Raw genomic sequence first — 25,334 nt, 5'->3', positions numbered from 1 at the left:
AAACGTCTCATGTTTAGAATGTCCTTCGTGTTCGAAATATAAGTTAGTGGCATAGATAATAACTCTGCTACCAGGGCCAAAGGTCAAATGCAATAATCTTTCACTTACAAATCCATTACAATAGTATTCAACAAAACTTTCTCTGTAAAGGACCAGATAGCTAGTCAGTATTTCAGGTTTTATGGGCCACTCATTCCCTGTAGCTACTACTCAAGTTTTCACTGTACCTCGAAAGCAGCCATAGACATCACCTAAACAAATGGCTGTGACTGCATCTCAAGAAAATTTCATTTTCAAAAACCGGGGCAGTTGAATTCGGCCTTCGGGCCGTAGTTTACCAGCCCCGGCTACAAAGAAATTGTTGGGAGAAGTGCACCCTCCCTTCAAAAAGATGCTCGTTAGAATCCTCACAATTTGGCACATTAATTCTAGGGACTTCAAGCATACCCTGAAACTATCTCGGGAGCTCAGTCCAAGAACCCCTGATTTATATCTTCCGACAGCCCTGGCTTCTAAGGTTGAAGTTACATCTACCCTCACGGACTCAGGAAGAAATAAAATATGTGCAATATTATGGCCTATTTCTTGAGTTTCTCGGTGCTCTGAAAGCAATGGGCACCGTATTTCCTGCCACTGTGAATAAATTGAATGAACATCCATTTGCTTCACTGGTGTGAAATACTTTCTCGATTGCACAGCAGGTACTTGGGAAAGGTGCTACAATGGGTAATTATTATTTTCTAGTGGGATGTCAGATTGCATTTGGTTGACAGGAGTTTGACAATATGAAGTCCCAAAGAAACCTTAGCCAAATTATAGCAAAAGCAAAGGACTATCATATCATATAATAAAATATCATATCATATTATATCATAAAAGGAATCTTGATCTCCCTTAACCCATCATGTACTCTCTTCTGGGAAAAGACAACCTTCCAGAAATAAAGCATACTCTATCTAGAGAAGTTGACTGAATGTGACATTTAAGAAGGGCAACATTCCAAGTATAAAAGAACATTCTAGTAACTCTACAAATCTTAGTTCTTCTCTCCTGTGCATTAGGCAAAAGCATAATTCCCGAGTAGTTTAGAGAACACACTGGTTTACGTCAGGATTTAAAGTAGCCCCATGTAGGAGAACCCAATGTTAACATATCCACATGAAATCTGTATGAGCCTTACTTATTAATAAGTCATTGAAAAGGGATCAGCCAACACTGAACCTAAAGTCATAAATGCCTCTGATGCGAAGGAGGAGCTTGGTGTAAACCATTCCAAGGAAAGTCAATGTCAAGCTAAGGGCTCTCTACGTACCCCACCCCCAACCCACAAGCCAGATAAAATGCTTTTTTTTTTCAATGTTAGAGGTAGCAATTGGTACTTCAGAAGAAGTTGGAAACCAAAAAGACGGATACTGTGATCACTGCAGCTAGAAGTGGGTTCTGCCGAAGGTTTATAAATCTATATGGATGCAAGGTATAATATGCTATATAAACCCAAAATTCGCAATGTCTTATAACAATTGTTAAAATGCTAACAGATTGTAAGGCTAGGGGCAAAAAGTCAAGTTGAAAATTCCCATTATTAGCACAACTCGAGACACGCAGCTCATATGTTTTAGACTTGGTAGTTCCACCTGCAATTCTCTCCCCTGGCTTTTCCAATAGCTGCCTCCTTACCCCTCAGGGGGTCCCAGCTCAGGTCCTCCCTCCTCCCTTCTCCCTCCACGCAAAATGAAACGCTTCGTTTCCTCCATTGCACTCTATCACATCATCTTTTTCCTTCTTGTGAGAATTTTTGATCATCCTATTTATTATTCATATTCCAATTAGAACAGAAATATTTTTTTCTGGTTCATGAGAGTATCCCCGGCCCTTAGGAAGGTGCCAAATTTATTAATAGATATTCATTAAGTATCTACTGAATAAATAAACGAATTAATGACGATTCCTGAACCCAGTCCAGCTCACTCATCAAAGGTGTCACCACTACAGCACTGGTGTATGTTGCAAAAACATATTCCAGGGGTGTATGGATGGCTCCGTTGGTTGAGCGTCGACTCTTGATTTTCGTTCAGGTCAGGATCCCACGGTGTGGGATCGAGCCCCACATTGGGCTCTGCACTGAGTGTGGAGCCTGCTTAAAATTCTCTTTCTCCCTCTGCACTTCTCACCCTTCCCCTCTAAAATAAAAAAAAAAAAATAGGGGCACCTGGTTGGCTCAGTCAGTTGAGTGTCTGACTCTCGATTTAGGCTCAGCTCACGATCCTAGAGTCAGGGGATCGAGCCCACATCACCCTCTGCATTGAGCGTGAAGTCTATTTAAGATTCTCTCTCCCTCTGCCCTCCTCCTCTGCTCTCACTTTCTCTATAAAAAAAAAAAATTTAAGAAAATAAATAAAATGCCACATTGCTTAAAATAAATAAAATAAAATAGGCTATTCCAAAAAAAAAAAAAAAACCAAAAAAAAAAGGCAATCACAGGCTAGAAGGTTGAAAAAATGCAAGCCTGCAACCAAAGCAATGAGATAGCTGATAGGAGAACAAAGTAGCTGGGCTCACGTCAAGAGTGGTTTCCAGAACCCTCACAGACATCTAATACTTAACGGATTTTTAATCACCATTTTAACATTCCACGCCCGAGCCACGAAATTAATTCTGGACGTGGAAAGAAACATCCCCCGGGAGCATGGGCAGAAGCCTGACTCTTAAATGATCAATGTCTTCAAATGCTGCGACTGTCACCCTACAAAAATGCCAAGGCAACAAGTACAAGACGTCTCTTCTGAGGAAGAGGGGCCGTGGGTCTCGAGTTCCACTTCATAAGGCTTCATTAATCACGTCCAACTTTTGGACTGTCAATGATACTTCAGTGCCTTAGCCGTAAAACCTTCCACCCCTTCAGATAAGCCTGTGTTAATCTCTCTCCGGCTGAAAGACAGGCTAGAACACAGAGTCAACAGTTGGGGTGTGTAAGTTTTGCCTGAAACGAAGCCCAGGCTTCCTCCCCCCGACAGTTGTGTATGTTGCCACTGTTAATCGCTTTCTCTCAGTCCCTGCGGCTGTGGGTCAGTTTACACAAAGACTGCTGTTCGGGGACACCTCTTCTGAGATAGATGAACAGTGCAGTTTCTGTGTTTCAACGATGAGTAGGGCCAAAGCGTAACTGCCCGTCATTAACAAATAGAACCATTTGGATGCACCAACCACTTGTTGCTCCGTGAAACATTCTTGGCTGCAATTCTGCCCCTGCCTCTTTTTCTGGCGTAACTATTCTCACATCGTCCTCTCCAGACACCTTCGTCTTTACTGGGCTCACGGAGGTTTCGGTTTATTTATTTGAGGACGACTGGTTTATGGCTCAAGTGCTTTAAAAGGAAACTCCCCATGAGTCATGAGCAGGCCACAGGGGGAAAGGCAGAGCAAGGCGCTTTGTTCCGTTTCTTCGAAATTTTGAGCAGTTCGCTTTAAAAGTAGCCAGGCTGTGAATTAATTTACATTTCTTGCAAGCTGGTTTTTCATACTTTATCTTATTTCATCCTCATAGTAAAATCTGACAAAGGGCATCGATCAGCCTCGGCAATCTGATGACCAAACCGAAGATAAGAAAAGTTTCGCAAGTCGCCCAAATGAATACGATCCAAATGCGCAAAGGTACTGTGATCAGAAAGTCTGATTCTGGGGCTATAATTGGCCCCTGTCACAAAGATACAAGCAATCCAAAGCGGGGGGGGGGGGGGGGGAGAAAAAGAAAAGAAAAAAGAAAGCACAACTCTGAGCTTTTTGTGGACCATTCCTCACTTTCTCACTTCCTCCCAGAATCACATTTCTTCTAGTTGCCTGTCCTTAAGGCTGAAATGTGCTGCCATGACTTCCTAGATGGTGCTCTTGTCTTAGTTGAGTTAACCTCTCTCCCTGGTCCTAACTTCCACTCAAGAGGGCAATTAGGAGTTTCTGTTAAAGGCTTTTCCCCTGGGGTGAGGGGGGCGGGGGCGCAGGGAGAAGGTCACACGAGGGGCGGGGGGCAATCATATCGATGCAAAGAAACTCTTCTCTGAGTTCATCTTCTGTTGAGCTGTAGATCACGTGTAGAATAAGAGTCAACTATGGGAGGAAAATCAAAATACTGAGAGCAAAGAAGGTATCCAGTTCTCACCCCAGGGGACCTCAGCACAAGGTATAATTGACCCTGTTTCATAGAAGCATGCTGGGCACAACCACTGTATGACTTCCATGACTAGTGTCAAAAATGCGATCCAGAAATGACAGGGCTCGACTGATAACAAGCCACTCTTACTCATTCATGGTGGTGGAAAAATTGCAATAAGCTGGCTAAATGGCGTTGGCAGAGATTATGCAAGTCTTTCACTTGGGCATATATCACATCAGTGTTCCTCAAACCTATGCACGTTCCAGTCGAATCCACGTTGTACTAGTAATCCCTATACAATGTCCACATTGGACTGTTGATCTGTATAAAATGAGAAGTAGGCTGGAGGGGAAAGAGAAGGCTAAAACAGCATTGTTTTAAAACACACAGTTCGAGGAGAGGACACTTGATCCTTATTAAATACCCTGAAGCTTTTTCAAATTTTATAAACAGCCCAATGGCAAGTGGTCAGACTGGGATGCATCCATCCTCTTCCAATAAGCACTACTTGGTGATCTTTCCCCCTGTAGCCCTAATCGTCTTTGGACAAGAATCACACTCTTGGCCTCTCCAGAGGTGGTTTTTTCTCTATTGGTAGTCAAAATGCCAAAAGGCAATCAGAAAGGGAGAGGCAAGGATGTGGGTTACTCATTACCGATACCAGACTCTGAACCACTGAGATCTACCCAAATAAGCCAACAGGTTCATTTACCTGTTGAAGACTGCATCCGAATCATCAAAATCTCTTTGATTGTTCTTATCTGTCGGGTATGGTCCGAGGACAGGCATATTAATCGGCTTAACAACTGATTACCGGGCGGCATGACCATATGTTGCGAACTAAAATCCCTGTCACAGAATCTGACAGCGGGACAGTTGGTGTCTCAATCTGAGTTTTTATCCCGCGACAAACGGAATGTAGCATGAAGTTGTACTCTCATTTCACAAATTCGATAAATGACATGAAGCAACAAATTCCCCTGTAAATTTCAGATCCAAGAATTTCCGTAAAAATAGGTTCACAAAAATGATTGATTACATGGCCGGTAAACTGGGATATGGTCAGAGATCAACGAATGGATCTCCTGCAACACTTATCAACGAAACTGTAGGAATCTTTGGCTTTTGTTTTCACTCCTACACCAACGGGTCTTTCACGACCGCTGACTACACTCTCATTGATCAATTTCATAGAATGTCCTGCCTTCCACCATTATATTGTTAGTTATTGGAAGCCCTAGAGCAAAAAGATATATGCTTTTGGGTGGGGGGAAAAATGTAGCTTACTTAAAACCGAAGGCTGGGGGCGCCTGGGTGGCGCAGTCGGTTAAGCGTCCGACTTCAGCCAGGTCACGATCTCGCGGTCCGTGAGTTCGAGCCCCGCGTCGGGCTCTGGGCTGATGGCTCGGAGCCTGGAGCCTGTTTCAGATTCTGTGTCTCCCTCTCCCTCTGACCCTCCCCCGTTCATGCTCTGTCTCTCTCTGTCCCAAAAATAAAAAACGTTGAAAAAAAAAAAATTTGAAAAACCGAAGGCTGCCTTTTATGCTATGGTTTATACATCAAAGACTCATGCTAGACATCCCTCCCCAAATCCCTTAGCCAGACTGTTAAGCATGTAAATCTTTGGGGCAGAGAACTGAACCGAACATCAGTGGCACCTTCAAGGGCTTGTTTGAAAATGGATGTGAGATTTCCAAAATTAAAGCGCTTAAAAAAAAAAAAAAAAAAAAAAAGGGTCTCTCTTCTCCTGACCTTGGAAACAAGTAAGGACGATGTTATTTTAATTTGCATTCAAGTTTTAACAACACAGTCACACAGCACCACTGGGATCCACATTGGGTTTCCACTGAAAATTGCTCATCATTTCATTATGGTTCATTATGTTGATAACTGTCAGAAGGCATTAGAAGTGAGGGCTTTGAGTAATAGACCTGAAATGGTAATTTTAAAACAATACACTTTCTGGAGGAAATAACAGTGGTGCACTACATTCAATTAGAAAAGGCAAATGTAGAAACAAAGTAAGTGATGTTCGCTGTTTGGAGCTAAGCTATTTCAGTTTCTCAATAACCTAAGCCTGCAGACCAGCGTTTTCAAATCAGGACGTTTCGTCATAGACCTTGGGAAGTTTGCCCTCATTAGCTCTAAGCTCCTCCAGTATAAATTGTCTTAAAAGCTGCAAATTTGGAGTATTTTAGGCCACGTCTGAGGATCAATCACTCTTTGTTTGTTTGGCACAGCTGACTGAATCATTCAAGGCCGTTGACTTGGAGACAGATTTGTGAAGACCCCTCAAGTTGGCAATCCAAAATCATAATCTCTTATTTCACAGAGTGCTCCAATCAGGAGGCTCTAATAAGTTTCATCCAACAAGTGAAACAAAGAGCACCCCAAAGCACAAGGACAGATTTCCAACTGAAACGTACAGAAAACCATTCTGGCAATGGTGTTCAGAAGTCAAGGTGGCAAAATAACAAATCAGCTTTTCCTTCCCAGATATCCGAAGCCAATTTACTTCTTCTAGAAGGCATTTTTGTCTAGTACATTTTGCAACACAGTAAGGGGTTGGCAAGTCACCTTAAATATGATATAGGTTCGGTCTCCCGGGGAGGGAAAGACCTTTCTCACTATCGTCACTGAACAAGCAACTAAATAACTAAGGTAATCAAAAATCTTCCTACACAGGCATGTAGTTGGCTTCTCCCACCACTGCTGGCTGTCAGACCACATTCCTGACTACAGAGAAAGGTAAGAGGGAGGTGAAAGAGATCTGGAGGGGAGGGGCTGGTTATCAGTAGAGTTAAATGACATGAATCTCTTTAATAAAAATCACATTCAAATTCCCTCTAAGAAATGATTCATGAGATCAAAATTTCTTCATCAGCTTGAACGGCATGCTTGTGTGTAGACAGGTATGGGAGTCTGTGTTGCTGGCAGTCACGAAAACCCTGTCACCTTTCTTGACTGATACCCGTGTCTGAGGTGAACATTGACATTTCCACTCTGAGGCAGTAACCTGGTGGGGACTGTGGAAGAAAATACAAACAAACAAACAAACAAAGCTCCATGGTGAGTGTATTTGATGATGTAACTCCAAACCAGGTTGGGTTTTCTTCTGGGAGACAAAGGAAGGATTCAATTTCCATCAAGTGAGAATGTCCCCCACCCTTGAAATATCTTCCTAGAGTCACCACTGAGCTGGAGAATAGGCCTGACAGTTACAGCCACAGAAAAGAGGGCCTCCTGTCTCCTGCCATCCATCAGGAAGGATCTAAATCCTCACCACCCGAAGATGGTCCACAGACCAGCAGAATCAGCAATAGCTGGGAATTTGTCACAAATGCAGCCTATCAGGCCCGACTTCTCCTGCTAACCCCTAGGTGACTTCCGGGTGCTTCCTACGCGCATTGATATTTAAGAAGCATTTCTTCTAACTCTATTCTAACCGGGGTGCGGATTATTTTCTCGAAAATATTCGTGATGCTTCCACGGAAATACAGCCTATCCCACAGGCGGCCATTTATGCTAACCTTAACCAGAAGCGCCAAGAGAGGCCCTCCTAAAGATAGTGTTTATTGGCCATTTAATCCTTTGAAGTTCTCAAGCAGCGTGCATGGTATGAAGACCTTCTTAGGTGTTTCCTTCTAAATTAGCCGATGCTGCTTGTGTTCACCTGGTCTAATCGTTCTCCGAGTGAACAAAAACCTGATTTTACAAACCAGTGGAGCAGAGTCTCTCTTTGGCTAGAAGAATGAGGCTCAGATAGTGTGTTTTATTTCTTCATTAGCGTGCCGTCACAGTGAGCGATCACTAAATGCAGGGCTGCATGAGAATGCTGGAGTTAAAGATAGCATAATGAACAAAGAAGGTGCCTGATTATCATGGCTGTCAGCACAAGGGAATTGGCTTTGTCACCTGGCTTAACCAACTGGTAAGAACTGATTAAAGGCTGGAGTTGGTTTGAAAGGATCCCTGATGTTTATGTTCCTTTCTCTCCCCCACATCTTGTCAAAAGAATCCGATAAAGCTGGGGCGGGGTGGGGGGGGGTGAGGCAAGGGGGAAGGGCTTCATTCTGTGGGTTATTTGAACAGGAGGTTCTTGGAGAAACTCCCACTGTCTTCTCTATTGAAATGCCTACTAAGTGCCGTCCAGGACTTTCTGCGATGGCAAAAATACTCCACAGAGGAGCTGTCCAGTATGGTCACCACTGGCCCCATGCGGCTAGGGAGCCCTTGAAATATGGCACAGCATAAATTGGAAACTGAATTTTAAATTTAAAGAGTCATATGCGCCTAGTGGCTACAGTATGGGACAGTGCAGGAAGGGAAAAACCTAAAGTGAGCTGTAAAGTAGAAGAGACTATAATTCTGCTGCTTAATTTACTAGTAAACCTATTAGCAAAATATGGTCACCCCCCCCCCCCAATTATCCTTGTCTCCAAGGAGGTCTTAAGAGTCTTATGTCGTTAATGTTTATTAAATTAAAAAAAAAAAAACACTTAAAAATAAACTCTGTAGAGAAGTGGGCTCAACTTTGTGTTTACAATGCAATTACAGGGGCAGCTTTTGAAAATGCTGATGCCTGAATCTTATCCCCAGAGATTCTGGAGTCTAGTGCAGCCACTGGGCAATTCAATTGCACGGTCAAGTGAGAAAAGCACCATAGAGAGGCAGTCAGATGCGCTGGCAGTGTGGTGTGGACGTGGTTTGGGGGAGGAAGTGACCAGCTGGGGACCCGAGAAGGGACCAAACATTTGTCAGATCCCTACCATGTGCCAGACCTTTACAAATATGTTCTTGTTTAATTCTCAAAACAACCCGACAGGCAGATCATGAGAATCCCAGCTGACCGATGGGTAAGCGGCGTCGAGGGGTTGAACAGCCTCAGAACTTTGTGGTGTTAACAGCACCGTGCTTCCTCCTAGCTCGAGTCAGAGGGACGCAATAAACTTAGAATAACACAAAGAGCTTGAGTCAGTCAAGTGTAGGCGGAGTACTAAGAGGATGGACCGGAGGGAAAAAGATCACATATTGCGTCGGTATTTTCATGGGTCTTTTATCAGTGACACAAAAAGCTGCCAGTTTTCCTTTCTTCACGTTATTGAAAGCAATCGCCGACAAATGCAAAAGTTACTTTAGCTCTGAAACTTTTTGATGCCCCCCAATTGCTAAAACCCATATTTTCTTTTTCTCATTTGGATCCTCAAGATACAGCCAACAATTTATGCCTATGCAAACATAAAATTCCAAGGGCTCGGCTACCACACTGACACACGCGGCAAAGCATTCCGGTAACTCAGGCAGGTGGTGACCTCTGGGGTCTCCCTAAACTGCTCCCACGTAGCAAGGTGCAGTAGTTACATGATGGGCCCATGGTCCTAGAATGCTGGTGACAGATCGGAATCATGAGACTGAAAATGCCTGGAGGCAAGAGCCAGACCATCTTGCCATCAAAGATGAATTTTATGAGGTTCTTAACACAGTCGGGCTGCAGTCTGGGGAAGGTTCTATCTGTATGGAAAGACAGACTGCATGATGCAAGGTGAAGGCAGCCATCACACGGTCTGGCCCCAATACTGCCCTTTGAGTGTTCTGGTGCCCTAAAATCCCACACCCAGGGAACTGTTGGCAGCCGGTGTGGTCAGAGGAGGAGAGTTTACCTGATCCCACAGAGTGGAACACGGGATGAGGATACTCAGGTTGGAAAAGAAAAAGCCTGGGACTTGAGCTTATCAAACATCATGGCCATCTAGAGAAAGTACTTAGTCTAGGGAAGGAACACAAAAAAAAAAACGAGGAAGTCTTTGCCCATTTACGCTTACACCCAAGGCTGGCCCTCGTATTCTCCTTCCCTCAGGAGGGAGTTTGAGTTTGACCTGGGGGGGGAGTGGGCAAGAGAGCCTGCCTGTGATAAGAAAAATGTCAGTCTTCTGGTTGTGCAGCTCTATCCCCAAGCTGGGGTGGGGTCCTGGGCTCCTGCTTAACATCTCTGAGCTGGCAATTACGTCGTGTATAAACGGAAAATAATGCCTATTTTATAGATTTGGTTTACTATGAGCCCTGTGATGAGGTGTATTGAAAGTGTCTGATACATTACCTGGGTATCATAAAATGGTTCTTCTTGTTTTTTGTTTTTTTTTTTTTTTTAAGTTTATTTATTTACTTTGAGAGAGAGAAGAGAGGGCAAGCTGGGGAGGGGCAGAGAGAGAGGGAAAGAGAGACAGAACCCCAAGGAGGCTCCACACTGCCAGCGCAGAGCTCAGTGCAGGGCTTGAACTCACAGAACCAGAAGATCATAACCAGAGCTGAAATCCAGAGTCAGATGCTTAACCGACTGAACCACCCAGGCACCCCGTTCTTCTTGTTATTATTTTTTTTTTTTTGAGAGAGAGAGAGAGATAGAGAGAGGAAGCTCACGTGTGTGAGCAGGGGAGGGGCAGAGGGAGAAGGAGAGATAGAATCTCAAGCAGGCTTCACGTTCAGCCCAGAGCCCGACACTGGATCATGACCTAAGCCGAAAGCAAGTCAGACGTTCAACTGACTGAGCCACTCAGGCGCCTCTGTGAAATGGTTCTTACTGCTGTCGTCGTTTATAAAAGAAACTCTGGAGGGTCCGGTAATCTCAGTCCAAATTTAGGATGGATCTGGAATCTCTTCCCACTCCTTTTAAGGCTGATACTTGCCTTAACCAGACAATGGCCTCACAGCCAGAAAATACTTCTATCTGGAGGGATGTTGGCTCCGGGCCAGCCTAGATGGAATTTGTAATAGGGAACAAAACAGTAACAGCCATAAACACAGTAAAAGCTAAAATACACTGAGTAGCGTCACTTTTTGCATTTCTGTGCTAACAGGGCCCACAGGACGGTGCTAAATACCAACAACGATGACGGAGGGACTATTTTTAACTCCATTCTACAGATGAGGAACCGGAGACGAAACTTAGGAGACTAAACTGCCAACCTGCTCTTAACTGTGGGGAGGGAGGGATGTTGGAAACAAAGACAGAACATGTGCGAACCCTGCGTGCCTGGCTCTGTCCCTCGACACGCTGACTCACGCGGTGGAAGCACCATGAGTGGAACGCCTGGGCCCCTCCCCGCACTCCCCGCTGCCTATTCTGGTCAAGGTCACAGCCACGGCAGGGTCTGCGAAGCCCACAGTGCTGGTGGAAGCAATGGCAACACTAGCAGCTCGGTCCATAGAAAGTGGGAGAACAGACTTCCCTGCTCCTCTGCATACCAAGGGGCCAACCCCATCCATTCATTAGCCCGGCATGTATTGAGTGCCTATCATTAAACAGGCGTTTATTAGGACCCGGGCCTAAATGTTATGAACACAAAACTATGAGGAAAGAGGGAAGAAGGGTAATGACAACGCAAGCCATGACCTCAGTGCCCAAACTGAAACCACAGCCCACACGTGATCCCGTCCCCGGAACCCTGCCCGGGACCTGTCTCCCCCGCAGCTGTCAGGCTTCCCCAAGACTCCCGAAGGAGACGGTAGAGCCATGTATAAATTCCAATCTCAGCTCTAATCGCACTGCCGGACAACCCCTGAGAGCTCCATCACTGCTCCAGAAAGTGGCCTGTGGTCAGCTGTGCGTTTTGAAGGCGACCCGGACAGCGAGACGGATCCTTCCTTTTCATAAGCATTCCTCCTGCTTTGAGTAACAAAAGATTTCACAGTCGATCTAACTTGCCCCCTCCCTGGTCATCTTGGGAGAAGACCCAGCCAGGCGGGAACGGCAGCCGTTGGCATCGAAGAAACGAGACAGAAGCACACAACTTACGGGTGCAGGGCATAGAGGCCGCGTCGTTGTCGGCTCTGAAAAAGCCTCGGTCACAGGTGCACGATGTGGCTCCTTCCCAGACAGAGTAGCTGTGGGGCGGGCACTTGGCACAGGTGGCATCCGTGGAGAGGGCCTTGTAATAGCCAATTTTGCAGGCTACGGGAAAGAAGGAAACACACACCAACATAAGCCACCACTAACAGAGCAGAGCAAAACGTCACCTCCTTGACCCAGCAGAAGGGGGACGTTTCTGTGAATCGCTAGTGATCACCTGGCTTGAGACGCAGGTAAAGCAGCGAAAAACATTAATCGGGTACAGTCATTCTTCAAAGGTCATTACATTCCCGGTCAGGGGGCAAGGAGCCCGACGGGAGACATTTTCTTAAAACCAGCGGTATCGGTCAAATTGCAGCTATGTTTCCCGAGGGCTTCTTGCGTGTAGGTACGCCGCTTACGTGCAGGATGGTGTCCAATCCCGACGAACAGCTTGCGCACACGTACTGTTATCAGCCCTCCCTTGGAAATTTGGGATGCTGGCTTTGAAAAGTCCATTCTTGGTGGCAGACCACGCGACAGGTAAAGGTCAGGGACCAGCTTGGACGCAAGTGTTCTCTCCCCCAAACCTATGCTCTTGGCTACATGCTACGGAATCTGAGAGCGTGGTCTTGAACCAACAGTCGGAAGCGTATCCAAACGCTCACAGAAAAATTATCGGTGATTATTTCCTAATTACCGGTACAGAGGGAACCAAAGCAAAAGGCCAACAAAGGCAACGAGGCATAAAAGAAAAGAGTTGGTAAGACATGGGTCACGGTTTCAAGGGAAAGTAATATAAAGTACCGACCGTAGATTCTGGACTATAACATACTAAGATTTTTTTTTTTTTTTTAAGATCAGCCGATATTTTATGTTCATTTTCAGATTAATAAAACCTTCTTGTTTTCCCCCTCTCTATTTTTTCAACACCCCCCGCCTCCCTATGCTCACACACCCTACGTGGCTGCTGCAGAGAACATGGGCCATATAGTTCTTTATGCACCTGACATGCTTTCCATGACTTCATCTTTGCAAACATCACGCTGACACCAATGGCAGCTTTTCCTAATGTGGAAAATCTCAATAATTCTGGGAAACCTCACAATAAAAAATAATTAATAGGGCCTTGCTCCCCCCCCCTCTGTTTCTCCCCTCTGCCCTTCACCATCACCTCCCAAATCTGTCTCCACTTGGAATAAAAATTGACCAACACCATCAGTAGTAAACCCACAGCGACAAGGTCATGAAAAATAAAGTTGTTTCGGGCAACCAGAGGTTTAAAAAAAAAAAGGTGACAGATACCCACCACCTTTCCAGTACGATTCACTTTCAATGTTGTCCATTTATCTCGTCCTTAAGATGTTCCTAAACTATCAAAGATACCAGCTGGGAGAAGAACCCGTTAGGCATTTGCCATCAGCCTGACCACGAAAGGAGACCGACCATGCCAGAAACCCAGCGGGTTTCACTCGAATGAGGAGACAAAAAAAGAGATCTGCAAAACTGCGTGATTCTCTGAGGAGATACGGCCACGTTCCCTTGTCTCATTACTCATCCCTCAAGCATCTGTACGGCTCCCAGTTGGAGTCTATTCCTCCCCTTTGAACAGCCTGTTGGTATTTTCTTAATCATGCTCTGGTAATGGCAAGCGGAAAGGGAGTTTAGCAGAAGCTCCAGAAAGGCACACGGTTATTTCACTATTATTAACTAAAGTTGTTTATGGAATTTCCTTTAACGAGCCAAAACTTTATGATGTGTGGAGCACCGACAATAAAAGTGCTAGGAGATCAATCTCTCCCTTATTTGCTTTCGTCTTTCACTGGACCGGAGAATCTTAGAAAAACAGGTTGCTCCAATGACTGAGATTTATGTGTCTCAAGTTTATACCCATCACATAATTAGGGATGGTTCAATATGCAAGGTGCTTTTTGGTCATGCTTAAGATGGCCCTAGGGTTTCGACTAAAATCAGAAACACCAGCTTGGGGAGAAAGATGCACTGAGGGTCAAGCTTGTCCTTCCCACATCAAACACAGCGAGTCCCTGAACTCAGAAACAAATCCACTGGGTCCTGGGGGGTTACTGAGTCACAGCCAACAAAGGCAAGTTGTGGAAACGTGCTGCAGGTTTGGTAGAGCTAGGACTGAGGAGAAGGCATAAATTGCTTTATTTTTCCACATCTGGATAGTGGATTGAAATCCTCTATGTTCCTGGCGCACCTGGGTGGCTCAGTCAGTTAAGGGTGGGACTTGGGCTCGGGTCATGATCTCGTGGTTTCAGGTTCTGTGCTGACAGCCTCAGAGCCTGGAGCCTGTTTCTGATTCTCTGTCTCCCACTCTCTCTGCCCCTCCCCTGGTTGTTTTCTCTCTGTCTCTGTCTCTGTCTCTCTCTCTCTTTCTCCCTCTCTCTCTCCCAAAACTAAACATTAAAAAAATTTTTTTTTATTCTCCACGTTCTTGATTATCCTTACGCACCTCCATTTCACCAGGCAGCAAAACCTAAAAACTCACAATGGAAGTGGAAGAGTGACAAGAAAAATTGGCCTATGACTTATTCGCCGCAACACGAAAACAGAGCACGTCGAGAAAGGTGGAAGGAAGAGAAAAACAGACTATTGCTATTTCGTCAACTTCTATTCTGATCAGACTACTTCCAGTTAAAAAATTAAATTCAGAGTTCACAGAAGTCAAATGAGAGGATGTCTTGAATTTCCTAAAGTTCAAAAATTAGTTGTATATTTATGTTAATTTCCGGGAAAAATGAGATCGCAAGTTTATAGTTTGTCTACGTTTCCTGGAAGCTGCTGGGAATGTGTTAGCAAGAGTTAGGTGTATGTGAATTCATTTGTGGAATACGGAGTTTTATACCCATTTGGAAAATCGAAGGCTGTTGTTTTTTAAACGCACTGACTATTTTTACTCTCTTTTCCTCTTGCTTTTACAAGCGCAAGGAAAAATACCACATTGTCATTGTGCTATTCTCGGCCACCCTTGCCGCCCTTAACACATTCCTTTGTCTTCAACTACATTAAGACCATGTTATTAATATTTCAGCATTCTTAGAAAGGCTCTCTCAAAATACAGGAGTGGTTTTTCATGCACGCGGCCATTGTGCTGCCTACGCTCAAAATGACCTAGTAAATTGATGGTTAGGTACGTTTCTTTGCTCTTGTGGTTCACAGTCGTCTAGCATTTGGTGCATGAATGTGGAAGTAGATCCCATATTTATTCACCACCTATTTGCATTTTAAAAATGTCACTACATCTTTCATTCCAAACAAAATCCCCACGAAAGGTGTATGTGGTCTAACAAGCATTGACATGTGTTGTGATTTTCCTTCATTCTCCCAGAGGTGAGAACTATTCCATTGTATTTTTTTTATGGCCAGGGCTTGGGAAGCAAGTTAGGAGTGAGTCAAATTGTACACTCTACACCCAAGAGCGTGTGTAATTCCTTCTGCCCCCTCGCTGGAGTACGGTGGGAAGGAGAGCCTTATTTGGCCTTTCAGATACGTCATTGTGGGAGGATGAGTTCACGTGTGCAGTGAAAACTCTGAATTCACTTCCTTTAGTTTTGCGGTAATGAGCTCTTTCTGCTGACTCTAAACAAAAGGAGAAGACAAGTGAGGACAAGAAGAGAAAGCAAAACACTTTTCTTTCATTGGCTCACCCAGTGCCATAACGGGTTGCATTTTAAGGATAGTCTTCTACAGAAGTTTCCCTGTGGAATACTTACACATCATAATTTCCGGTGAAACACAAAACCAAAATGTTCTTAAGATGATGTAGTACCTTCAGGATTTCTCGGTGCACAGATGATTGACACGAGGTGCAATGCCAAATTCAAGGAGCTAGTTAAACCCACTCTTTAAAAACATTGTATATAGATGGTGTGGTCGTTTTCCCCCTTCTTAGAGAAATAAAGACTGTCTTTACAGTTCATTTTTAAACCATTCTGGTTGTAAGAATATCTAACAATAATAGCACCTGTGATGATAGATCAAGCACTTAAGGTGTTCATAGGCATCGTTTCATTTCATCTTCACAAGAATCCCTTGAGCTTGAGACTTTATCACTATTCGTGTTTTGCAAGTGAAGAAACTGAGGGTTGTAAGTACCTTGCCTGAGGTCACACAATTAAGTGGAAGTCAGTATCTAACCCCGGCTCATGTGCTGATGAAAGTTTTTATGCAGTTACACAGGGTGAACACTGACCGTCAGCAAAAATCCGACACAGATGGAACAGAGTACAAAAGAACTGAGGTTGGTCCCAGCTTCCACTTGTGCCCCCAGACCATCCTGGGGTTGTTTTCACAACCAGTGCCAAGCTCTCTGCAACCTGCGAAGCAGTTTCTAAAGGCTCTCAGAGCTGCACTGGCCGGTACGACGGCTTTAGGCCATAGGCAGCTACTGATCTGGTCCAAAGCAGGCTATAAGCGTGAAATACAAGCTGGATTCCAAAGGCTTAGGGCCGCCAAAGCAAAGTCTCTTATTAATAGTTTTTATACTGATTACATATTGAAGCAATAATGCAGGGGGGTATAGCAAGTCAGAAAAATGTACCATTAAAATTAATTCCGCATGGTAGATCTCACCTTTTTTTTTTCATGTGGCTACTAAACTTGAACTTATCTGAGAGGCTTGCAATCTGTGTCTGTTGGACAGAGCTATTCTCAAAGTCCCTCACAGTAAGGCGCCTGTGGCTGCACGCAAGCGCACAGGGACTCTTGTAAAGGCGGAGCGCAGAAAGTGCTGGGACACGCGTCACAGTCACCCCAGCACCTTTATAAGGTTTGGCCTAAGCCCACCTCAGAGAATCAGAGAATCGGGTCAGTTTCTATTTAAGCGCTGCTCTCAGGCACCTAGCTAATTTGAAAAACCGAATTTTGGCCCAAGTACTCATAAATAGGCACAAAAGGGTTAAAAATTACCTTCCTAGGTAACAAATTTGCATTTTAATACAGAGTGTCCTGAAGGTCAAGGCTGAAATTTTAGCAGTGGCTCTCTGGGGGAAATTTGAACCTTGGTTTTTTGTTTTGTTTTGTTTTGTTTTGTTTTGTTTTAAGTTTATTCATTTTTGGGAGAGAGAGAGAGAGAGACGGAGAGAGAGGGAGAGTGAGAGGGAGAGAGAGAGAGGGAGAAAGGGGATCCCCAGTGGGTTCTGCACTGAGAGCGGAGAGCCCAAGGCAGAGGCGAACTCACCAAGGGCTGGAACTTAACTAACAGCGAGATCAGGACCCGAGCCAACCCACTGAGCCACCAAGGCGCCCAGGAAATAACAGATGGCGCTGGGGAGAGCCCATGGGTCCCTCCAGCCTCTTCGTGTAGGCATGCTATTCCGCACACACTTCCAAATAGGTTCTATGGGGACACTGCCCTCGGCGTACTGACTGGCTCCACAGTAGGTCTGGTAGGTTTAGGAAATCTACTTGAGAAATATCAGAGTCACTTTTAAAGGGCATTATCCAACTCAGTTCTCTGATTAACTGTTTACTTGCTAGACTATTATATGAATGATGTAAGAAAAACTGATGGGAAAGGAAAACAATCCGTCAAATAAGGTTTCCGCTTTGCGGTGTTTATAACAACGCAAGCCCCAGCCATCTTCGGGGAAGCCCTGAGCATGAACTGTTTTCCCACTGCATAGATGGGAAAACTGAGGCAAACAAAGTGAAGGATTTGTCCCAAGCAGGGTTGATTTTCTAACCTAGGCGGTGTGGACTGAATTACTGCACTCATGGGGGAGGACGGCGAGAGAAATGGGGCTCTGTTTGGGGGCCCATCTGATCAGATTTCACTCCCGAAGAGGAAAACACGGCTCAACACTGGTTTTACTGATACGCACTGAGAGTAACTGAACATTTGAGTTTTTTGAAGGAACCTTAAAAATCAACTAGTCCAGGGATTGGCAAACATTTCTGTAAAGAGCCAAACAGCACATAATTTAGGTTTTGCAGGCCAAGGGGAAGATTAAGAATATTAAGAAGGTATTTCTGGGGCGCCTGGGTGGCGCAGTCGGTTAAGTGTCCAACTTCAGCCAGGTCACGATCTCGCGGTCCGTGAGTTCGAGCCCCGCGTCGGGCTCTGGGCTGATGGCTCGGAGCCTGGAGCCTGCTTCCGATTCTGTGTCTCCCTCTCTCTCTGCACCTCCCCCGTTCATGCTCTGTCTCTCTCTGTCCCAAAAATAAATAAATGTTGAAAAAAAAATTAAAAAAAAGAAGGTATTTCTATTGCAAGATAAAATTCTAACACATTTTCTTTATTTTTTTATTAATGGGATTCAAAGTAAAATAGTAATAAGTCATTTTTAAAAAAATACAGATTTAGTATTGGTAAGGATGAAATTCTTTTTTTTTTAAGGTTTCTTTTTGAGAGAGCGACAGAGGGTGAGCAGGGTAGAGGCAGAGAGAGAAGAAGACAGAGAATCAGAAGCAGGCTCCAGGCTCTGAGCTGTCAGTATAGAACCCGACGCGGGGCTCAAACTCACGAACTCTAAGATCGTGACCTGAGCCAAAGTGGGATGCTTAACGGCCTGAGCCACCCAGGCGTCTCAAGAATGAAATTCTTATCTGGAAAGATAACATTTCACTTACTTAGGTATCAAAGACAGTGTCCCCTATTATGGAATTGATTGCAAATGTCATCTGTAAAAAACATTTTTGGCTCTCGGACCATACAAAAACAGGTGGTAGGCCTGAGGGCACTGCTTTGCTGACACTTGATCTAGTCCAACATACTCATCTTCGATGGTAGTTCCTTCTAGAGCATTCCAGGACTAGGTCTGGAATCCAAGGTTCTGTGGTCTCTGTTACCCTACAGGGCCTCCGTTAGTTCTGAATGGTGAAGCTTAATAAAAAACCCTTTGTTACTATTGCTGCAGAAGAAGAATAAACTTTCCATCAACCACCTTACTGGAAGACTGACCTGACTCAGTACTAGTATTAACTAAATCCACTTTTAAAATGATTCTCTTGGTTAAATGACGTTTAACCTGATTTGGGGGACAGTATCTCTTAGATGCTATACATTTTGGCAATTAGACGTTCTGATTGACTTTCACTTTCTATTGTGTTAAGGTTTTATTTCCTGGGAATCCTGAGCTCAAATTGTTTTCCTCTACACAATAAAAGAATGACACTCGCCTTTGCTCTTCGTGCCGCTAAAATCATAGAACAAATAAAACTAAAATAGGCCAAATTTGGCAAGGATGCCTAGCTTCTATTCCCGGGAGCGGTCACTCTCAGACTTTAACATCCACCAGAATGATTTGCAGGTCTCGTATAAAGATTAATTGCTGAACTCCAGTCCAAGTTTTGGATTGTTTGATGGGGCCCGAGAATTTGCATTTCCTACAAATTTCCAGGTTGATGACAATGTGGTCCGGGCACCACAGTTTGAAAACCACTGCCCAGGGGCGCCTGGGTGGCTCAGTCGGTTAAGCGTCCGACTTCGGCTCAGGTCACGATCTCACAGTTCGTGAGTTCGAGCCCCGCATCGGGCTCTGTGCTGACAGCTCAGAGCCTGGAGCCTGCTTCACATTCTGTGTCTCCCTCTCTCTCTGCCCCTTCCCTGCTCATGCTGTCTCTCTCTCTGTCTCAAAAATAAATAAACATTAAAAAAAATTAAAAAAGAAAAAAAAGAAAACCACTGCCCAACAGTAAACAAACAGACCCATCTCTCAGTAACAATGTCAAAGGACAGTTCATCTCAAATTAGGTAAAACCATCTCATCCTTTTTCTAGGACCCAAACGCTACAGGGAATGACAACTGGGCCTCATTATTATCAGGGGGAGAGTAATTGGGTTTGGGGGGTGGGAGAGAACGTGCCAGAAATGTGACATTTTTTGAAACTGAGAGAATGAAAGACTTCCATAGGAAATCGAAATTATTCTTCAAACCAGTATAATTGCACTTTGTAATAAACCCCAACATTATAGAACAGATCCTGTTGTAGAATGTTTTCATAAAAAATGGATTAATCCGACACGCCTGGATGGCTCAGTCAGTAGAGCATGGGACTCTTGATCTCAGGGTGGTGAGTGCCAGCCCCACGCTGGGTGTAGCGATGACTTAAATTTTTTTTTAAATCTTTAAAAAAAAGTGGATTAATCCAAAAATCTAAAGGACACTTACTAAACTAGCACTGTCTCCAATAAGTAATTGTCCCCTAATACCGGTACTATGAATTGCCCCTCTTTCTTTTGACATTGTGCTTCAAGACTATTAAATGGCATGTTTAATTCCTGTTTATTTGATTTCAGAACACTCTTCTGTTATCTGGATACTACGTTCAGGATGGCAAAACCCAGTGCTGTGTTTTGTTTTTTAAGTGATTAAATAATGGAACAATTACATAGAGATTTTTTTAATATACACTGGAGAAAAATACTTTCTGAAAGACAGTGGTTCTCGTTCTGAAAGGCCAGATGGGAATCAAGTCTGTCCCATCCGTGCCGAGGTACAAGCCTGTACCGAACACCTGAATAATACATAAAAGCTGTACGAATCGTAAAGGCTCTGACCTGATTTTAGTGACTTTGGGTCCTCACTACCCCCAGGGTATTATTTTGAGATGGCTTTAGGGGAGGTGGTGAAAACAGAAGGTTTCGGATAAAAGGAAAATATTTCATTTTGGTTATCTCAATCAAGTTTATAAAGGAATAGACTGGACATCCGTTTCAGGAACTTAAGATATTTAGGGCAGAGATGCTTCATAATCATCAACAAAAAGATTGTAAGTAAAAGTAAAAAATGACCAAAGGAAAAAGTAGTGCAGAAATAAATCACTGGTTACTTTTTTCTCTAACATTTCTACTCATTGTCTGACTTCTTTTTAGACCCCAAAAGAGTCTACAGCAGGGGCAGCAGGGGACAGAATGAGAAAGGCCAGCACTTCGGTCTAGAGTCCTCTAGACCCGTATTTGCTTCTTAGTCCCGCCATCTATTTGATATGTGAACTAGAACAAACTAAGTCCTCGGACTTCGACTTTCTCCTGCGCAGGGCTGATGTCATGATGAAATGAGACAACGGATAGGGGTGAAGTTTGGTGTCTGGCCTGTATTAGCTACTCATTAAAAGGGTGATTTGTTAGGGCTGCAGTGTCATGTGGGTGGCCTGCAACTGAGGAAAGTGTGGACAACCCAGGTATTTTACATAGTACTGGACACAATTTCTAAATCATCGCAAGATAACTTACTCGTAATTGTTTCATTTCCCCTGCTAACGTGATATAGAAAACTTTAGAGTGAGTTCCAGTTCATAGCATCTGCAGCTTATTTAGTGACCGCAGGTATCAGGTAAAAATTTCTTTTTTATTAAAAATATGTAAACACATTTGTAGAATGAAATAGATTACTGGTGGGGGGTGGGGAGTGGGGGAGGGGATTCAAGGTTTCTTCTTTCCACTGATAGTTTATGATCCAGACCTTCTCTTCTAGCTAGCCACAATCCTGTCCCATTCTCGCCATTCCATCTCCTTCTATTGTTTCCACTCTGACTTGGGAGCTAGCTTTCATAAAAACAGATGGAGGGAAAAAACAATGAACGAAAAATCTATGCTGAAAATTGAGTTGCTCTTTCAAGAAGAGAATGCAGTATAATCTCATAAATAGGTGGGTAATTCTAAAATGTCAGATGTAGACGGTTTTCACGTAAGATGCAGTAAATCCTCTGGAAGGAAGTTCACATAAAGCTTGCTCAATTTAAATTAACTCCATAAAAAATTATTGAACACAAACAAGAAGAATGCAGTGGAGAAATAACTTATTATTTCCCCTGCTTGCCTGGGAAACAGACAATCTAATTATGGAAGGAGCTATTTCTCTTTTGGTGAATTTGGAGGGAGTCAACTTGAACAACAGAAGGTCCGAAGTAGACAAAGTTCAATTAAACATGGAATTAATTAGCAGACTCCGCACGTTGACAAGACCTCATTGCATTGTCAGAAACTCTACACAGCCCTCCTCCTTATTGTGTAAAGTTAGTGATGGGAATGAAGATTTCTGGCTGTCATCTCTGTACCTGCAACTTTTGGCTGGTACGCCTGGGGCTCTCCCTCGTGGGGGAATTTTTAAGGGCTCCAACAAAGGCAATCAGGCTTCCAAATACAGATGTAAGTTACTTGACTGATAGATAAAGTGAAGGGCGGCTTTGGGACTTTTGAAAAAGACATAATCTATTCCGTTTGTTCTAAAAACCCCGAGGTTGCTACCAGGTTTGATTACAGTGTCGTTAGAAACTTTTATTTATTGAATCAGGACAATTCTAAGATAGAGTTACTATGAATTTGTAATGGATCACGATAGAGCACTGTTAGAAACAAATTACATCGGCTTGATAAGGGATGACAATTTCAAAGTAGAAGGCAGCACAGCAAATTACTATTTGTGATTATTACTGGAATTGCAATAATTTCTTTTTTTTATGTTTATTTATTTTTGAGACAGACACAGAGCATGAGTGGGGGAGGGGCAGAGAGAGAGAGACACACACAGAATCCGAAGCAGGTTCCAGGCTCAGCACAAAGCCCAACGCGGGGCTCGAACCCACCAACCATGAGATCATGACCTGAGCTGAAGTCAGATGCTTAACCAACTGAGCTACCCAGGCACCCCGAAGAATTTCTTTTTTAATGTGTAGTTTGTTAGATAAAAGATTCCCTACACTTACTCTAAGCCTTGTTCTTCTTCTTCTGCATAGGGCACTGAAAATTTTCTATGTGAAAAAAAAAGTAAGGGATTTTAACATTGACTTGAAAAACAATTAACTCAGGGAAACAATCTAATCCCTAAACTCTCCAAATTTTGTATTTTTTCCCTTTATCTCATACCTAAATTTCACATATCCATGACCATGACTTTCGTAAGTAAACTTCGAGATTGAAGAAATGTTAATTTGATATTTGTTTTCGATTTATCTATTCTACTTGAAGACATAATGTTCACGTATATGGAGCAGAACTTAATTGAATGACTTAAACAATATTTTAAGATTATGACAAAATGTAAGCTTATCGGCTTTTCTAATATGTTAAAATCTGTATGAAGAAAGGAAACAGATGGTTACTAAAAACACAAATGACCACCCTATAAAGAAAGACGATCAAGAACAAACAATACTTTAAGATGAGCTAAAGGCAGAAAGCGTTTAATCATGTTTTTAAAAACACCTAATCTCTGCCTTGAATTTGAACATAAATTACTGAAAATTGAAGGGAATACTTCGGAAAGATTTCGATTAAGTCCTGCCATATAAACTATCAATCCTCACCGTGGATAGTACATCACTCAGAGTGATGTACTATCCGTATCTAAAGCCATTAACATGGAACTTGATTACCCGTGACATTTCAGAGAGGGCCAGGTTTTTTGATGAGTTGCTATTGTCTCTTTCACCCTTTGGTATTTGGGTCCATAAAGACTGGTGGTGGCTCATTACATATCCACTGATTACAAATACCAGGTCAAGGCACTGAATAAAGGAAGCAGCTGTCTTATCTTCCACACCTAACGCTACCGCATCTGAATTTAATACTGAGTCTGTGTGATTAGCATCGGTATGTAGAAAGCTACCCCGCTAGGAGGCATGTGCATTTATTTGTTCACTTGGCCACTCATGTTTTAGCAAACATTTATTAAACCTTTACATAGTGACAGTAACTGTAATAACGATAGTGAATATTTATGGAACACGTACTAGGCTCTAAAAGGTGACAGAAGGGGCACCTGGGTGGCTCCGTCAGTTAAGCGTCTGACTTCGGCTCAGGTCATGATCTCGCGGTCTGTGAGTTCGAGCCCCGCGTCGGGCTCTCAGAGCCTGGAGCCTGCTTCAGATTCTGTGCCTCCCTCTTTCTCTGCCTCTCCCCCACTCGTGCTGTTTTTTTTCTCTCTCTCTCTCAAAAATAAAGAAACAGTAAAAAAAAAAATACTAAAGCACAAATAAAAGAAAATAAGATGTATTTCATAAAAAATAAAAAATAAAAGTTGAGAGAAATGTGAAGCTGTTGCCTTCAGGAACAGAACAGACCACTGCTCACCCTCACATCTCTCTCTTTTTTTTTTTTTAACATTTATTTATTTTCAAGAGACAGAGAGAGACAGAGTGTGCATGGGGAAGGGGCAGAGAGACGGGAGACACAGAACCGGAAACAGGCTCCAGGCTCTGAGCTGCTAGCACAGAGCCCGACGCGGGGCTCGAACCCACCGACCGTGAGATCACGACCTGAGCCAAAGTCGTTCGCTCAACCGACTGAGCCGCCCAGGCGCCCCTGCTTACCCTCACATCTTAAGGAATGTTCTCTGGCAGAAGTGCCCGCAGACTACTATGGGGTCCTTCCCTATGCACCTAACCCGGGCCATCTGCTTGTGGAAGGAATGGAGTAGAAAAATGGCATCTGAAAGAGTAAGCGACCCCTGTGTGGAATACTCCGAAAGAGTTTAAGCCAGGAAGCTACCCCGGAAGTTCAAAAAGGACAGCGACTGCCAACCGCAGCGGGTGCTCCCGGCATCCAGTAAGCTGACTGCGACAAGGACTGTCTTTTTAAGGAGCTCACAGCCCGACTGGAGACAGAAGTGGTTTCCTCATTAACTCCACGTACATCCTATACGTGCTCATTTGCTCCATTTAAAAGTCAAGGTGGTAAAGAAGACTGGGAAAGAATGAAATATGGTCTGAAGGCAGGGCCGGATCAAGAGAAACACGTGTTAAATAATTATTTGATTAACTCCAGCAGCGTTGCTCGTCATTGTCACCGCAACGACTTTACAGCCCGGGTTGTCACAAATCATGATTTACGCCGCGGGAATAACAGCACAGTAATAACTGCTTGGCGCCCCTTCTTCCTTTTTGTTATGTTGATGGGGCCTGAGGATCTCAAAAACAGCAACAAAAAAAAAAAAATAGCTTTAAAAGACTGACTTCCCCCATGTCAGTTATTAGCAACGCACTCACGATGCTCTGCTGAGGGTTTTGATCGTGAGTTCCTGTGCTGTTTGCCTTTTGAACACGATTGGGAATGTTTTAAAGAGAATTTTCAAATTCTGAGTACTCCTAATAAAAAGAGAGTGATTCATGTGTAACGGATGCGATCAGGTTAAACGTCTGCTTTTGGCACTGCAGGTAGTGGATTAATGATTTCTCAGAACTATCGGCCAACATTTAATATTCTATGTGTCTGACCATTCCGACACTGCTGATGTCTGAGGAGAACAAAATAAAAATTCCCAAGGAGCTCCCAGAAGAGTGCTAGTCTAGACCAAGTGAAATTTATGGGGAATCTGCACCGTCTGTTTTTGGTGCAGTAGAGTAGCAATCTAAGAGATGAGAGCAAGAACCAGAGAACCAGACGCGAGATAACAGTGA

The 25,334-nt window shown here is 43.7% G+C and overlaps 1 protein-coding gene across 1 annotated transcript in view; it reads right to left on the bottom strand.

Annotated features, from left to right (window-relative positions):
* The window catches only part of EPHA4 (EPH receptor A4), a 143,155-nt gene that overhangs the window by 60,921 nt on the left and 56,900 nt on the right, over positions 1 to 25,334 (bottom strand). Inside the window, exon 4 of the mRNA XM_047084238.1 lies at positions 11,940 to 12,095. Coding sequence (XP_046940194.1) covers positions 11,940 to 12,095 — 156 coding nt within the window. The remainder of the gene's footprint in view (positions 1 to 11,939; positions 12,096 to 25,334) is intronic.

The sequence above is a fragment of the Lynx rufus genome, unplaced genomic scaffold (assembly GCF_022079265.1).
Source record: "Lynx rufus isolate CCGP_SWC_20201006 ecotype Redwood Valley unplaced genomic scaffold, mLynRuf1.p SCAF_2, whole genome shotgun sequence".
NCBI classification, from domain to species: Eukaryota; Metazoa; Chordata; class Mammalia; order Carnivora; family Felidae; genus Lynx; species Lynx rufus.
Note: the sequence above shows the minus strand (reverse complement) of the source record. Positions and strands in the feature narration are given on the sequence as shown.